We start from the raw sequence: 3,040 nt of genomic DNA, 5'->3' as shown, positions 1-3,040 counted from the left end.
AGACGGTCGCTGAGCAATGGCACGCCCCTCTGCATAAGATGCAAGACTGAGTTATGCACCGGGCGCTACGTTTCTAGGCTAAGGCAGCTCATCCACCTACCTGGTCCACCGAGTCAAATCCGTTTCAAGGGCAATTACCATCCACACGAGACGTTGATCCGTCCGTCGTGGTATTTAATAGAGGAGCATACCAAGCCTGGCTCAACCCAAACCCCTGCAGAAGTAGGATGTTTGTTTTAAGGTTGTTCAACTGGCTCTATTTCTCTTTCCTTGAAGCCTCATATCGTGGTGAAATGCGTTTGCATTTCGTAGCTGCAGCCCGTCATACACTTTAACTCTCACCTCACACGGGGTCACCCAACAACACAGCCATCTGCAGATGCTTTGAACCATCACAGCCAGTCCTCCGGACGAAATTGTTTACTGTAAACCCACGACCCACGGGGATATGGTTCTATTCGATACGGTTCTCTCTGAACTCCGCTTACCGATTCTGCTTCAGCCTTGCAATTCGAACAAACCGTCACGCTTAGTCATGCATCTCCTGCACTCTTCAGCGACTTGCATCCCAGGTTGTCGATCATCCGCAGCTACGTTGGTCGGGACCTTGCAGACGGCCTTGTCGTCGACGCCGTGGCTGTTTTTCCTGTTACCACTGCAGTCCAGTTACACAAGCGGGCATCAAGGACCGAATTGCCGTGGCTGACTGCCATCCTTAGAGTTCCTTCTCGCCAGTTGGCATCCCACCCTCGGGTTCAACTCCGTACCTCCGTACCCCGCCAATTGACGCAGCAGATCGAGCAATACCTCCCGCGGCGAGCTACCGTCTCCCTTGCGCTGGCCATCACTCACACGCTAGGCGCACTGCTACTCTTCTCGTGGCTTGGCACAGAAAGGGTCTCGCGAAGCAGGAGACGCACTCAACAAATTCAAATAGACTCGTTGGATAAAGTCAAACGTTGCTTCGTTCTCCACGCATTCCCCGGGTACCAAATCCTCCCCTGGATTTATGGGTTTCATGAATGACCTGGCCCAAAAAGGCGTGGCGCAATCGGGCAATGAATATGGCCACAACCATCCTCTGCTCAGCCCCTAGACCCTGGGATCTGATGAAAGTTATCACTTGCCCCGTTGGAATTGAAGGCTTATCGAAAAGTACAAAAGCAGAGTAGTACTCGCCAGGTGAAAACGAGATACATTTGCTGGCATACGTGCGCGAGTATGCTCTCACCACGTACGGTGCGGTGGTGTCAGGGTGGCTGATGGACTGTGGGCCAAGGTTCCCCTGTCACAAGATCGAGTCCCAGGCTTGAATGCGTGCCGCCTGACCAACTGGATTGGACAGTATCGCTCTGGGCTACTGTTGGGTTTGACAGGCTCATTAGCACGCTCACCTCAAACAATCACAGCGGACTCTGTCAGGATCGTGATCACTTGACTCCTGACATAGCTGGCAAGGAGATCAATCGGCAACGGTTCTCAACGGTCCCCAAGCTAGAAGATTCGGAAAATCAGTGAATGGTCTAATTAAGTTGGGTTGGCGTCGTCACCGGCATTCTAATATTACGGGTAAGTTAGCCTCATTTAACATCTTCTCGGACCCCGCCAAACCCAAGCAACTCAGTAGGTATGCATTGGGTTCTAATTATTTGGGAGAAATTGAATGTTCATTTCAAACCCAATAGTTTGAAGCCAGCAATGACCCCGCTCTGTTTCGGACTCCTATCCATTGCTTGTAGAGCCAGCACACTGGAAAATGCGTAAGTGCCCAGCGTCATGCTAGCACACCGGGCTGGCTCCTGAGGAAAGGATGGAATGAGTTGCAACGGGGACAGCAAAGCCAAAGAAAGCGGCGCTGGAGCCAATCCCAATATGGACATGCCTGACAGCCTGTGGTACATGAAACGCACGAATAGAACCTCCGACTCGACAACATGGGACGAGCCAGCGGCCAAAACAATGACAGCGACTGCGACAGCAACCAAGGTGGCAGCGGCATGCCTGGAGCCCGACCAGGTTGTCTTCACCAGGACAGCTAGGCCCTGGCCGCGCGGGAGGCGGTTGACCCTGGTCAGACAGGATGCACAGGGGAGGGATCTGGGGCAGATAGGATGGGGATATGGATGGGATGTGAGTGGGCCTTGACGAGTGTTAGTGGGCGAGTGGGTGAAGCTTGAAGACCTTTGGACAAGCCCCCCAAAGCCAGCCTGTGCCATTGCCCACGCCAGCGATGCAAGACGCCGAGGGACGGACTCAGACGGACACACGACTTAACTCGTCACTCGGCTCGCTGACATCACCGACGGTCGGCTCGGCAGGCCAGTCCAGCGCAGTCCGGCAGCCCAGCGACCTCGCTCCCAGCCGCCAGAGCAGAACATTCCACGGGGTGCGACGGAGCTCCGGCATGGCTGCGACTTTTTATCGGAGGGGACAACCGAATTGACGACGCACACGCCGGGATGAAAATCCCGCCAGGCTCCCCCATCTTTGGAGATTGTCTCGCTCCCTCAGTTCTGTAGTTGCACATAGCCGCCGAGTTGAGTCGCGGCCAGACGCTCCAGCACACAAGCCGCCGTGGCGGCATGCGCTCGGCCAGTGGAAGCCCTCTGGCTTCAGGGCTTGGGGGGCTCTGAAGGATAATTAGGTCCCTCCATGGGAGCTTCTCTTTCTTGGGGGGGGGGGGGGTGTGTCAGTGGCCGAGTCTCGCTGGGCTTGGCGGGCCCATGGTCAGCTGTCGCCGACGCCCCGTTCCCAGTTGTGATGTGAGGTGTACGAATTCAGGTGGTGGGCGGGTACTCCATCTGCGATTCTCCGCCATCCCACTCCCATCCCACGCCGGCCACCTTCACGCCCAAGCCCAAACTGGCGCAAGGGTTCTCTGGCTGGGGGTCCGCCTTTTTGGCAAGACACTCGCTCCAGCGTCGACTCCCGTTCGATGATGCCATGGGTTGCTGCGTGTGTGACCGTCGTCCGGTCCTATGTGGTCCAAGCCCAATCCATCTGATCTGATGTTAAGCAGACCGCCCCGAACCCTCCTCTC

General features: G+C 55.9%; 1 protein-coding gene across 1 annotated transcript; it reads right to left on the bottom strand.

The window, feature by feature from the left end:
- Positions 1-224: 224 nt before the first annotated feature.
- On the bottom strand, positions 225-2,628 carry BGZ61DRAFT_443348 (uncharacterized protein). Its single transcript, XM_046244860.1, has one exon. The coding sequence runs from the start codon at positions 2,214-2,216 to the stop codon at positions 1,668-1,670; it is 549 nt and encodes a 182-aa protein (XP_046109690.1). The 5' UTR covers positions 2,217-2,628; the 3' UTR covers positions 225-1,667.
- Between the last annotated feature and the right edge of the window lie 412 nt (positions 2,629-3,040).

Source organism: Ilyonectria robusta, assembly GCF_021365365.1.
Source record: "Ilyonectria robusta strain PMI_751 chromosome Unknown BGZ61scaffold_3, whole genome shotgun sequence".
In the NCBI taxonomy this organism is placed as follows: domain Eukaryota; kingdom Fungi; phylum Ascomycota; class Sordariomycetes; order Hypocreales; family Nectriaceae; genus Ilyonectria; species Ilyonectria robusta.
Note: the sequence above shows the minus strand (reverse complement) of the source record. Positions and strands in the feature narration are given on the sequence as shown.

Coding starts and splice junctions, on each gene's coding strand:
- BGZ61DRAFT_443348 (XM_046244860.1), bottom strand. CDS start 2,216: ATGGCACAGGCTGGCTTTGGGGGGCTTGTCCAAAGGTCTTCAAGCTTC.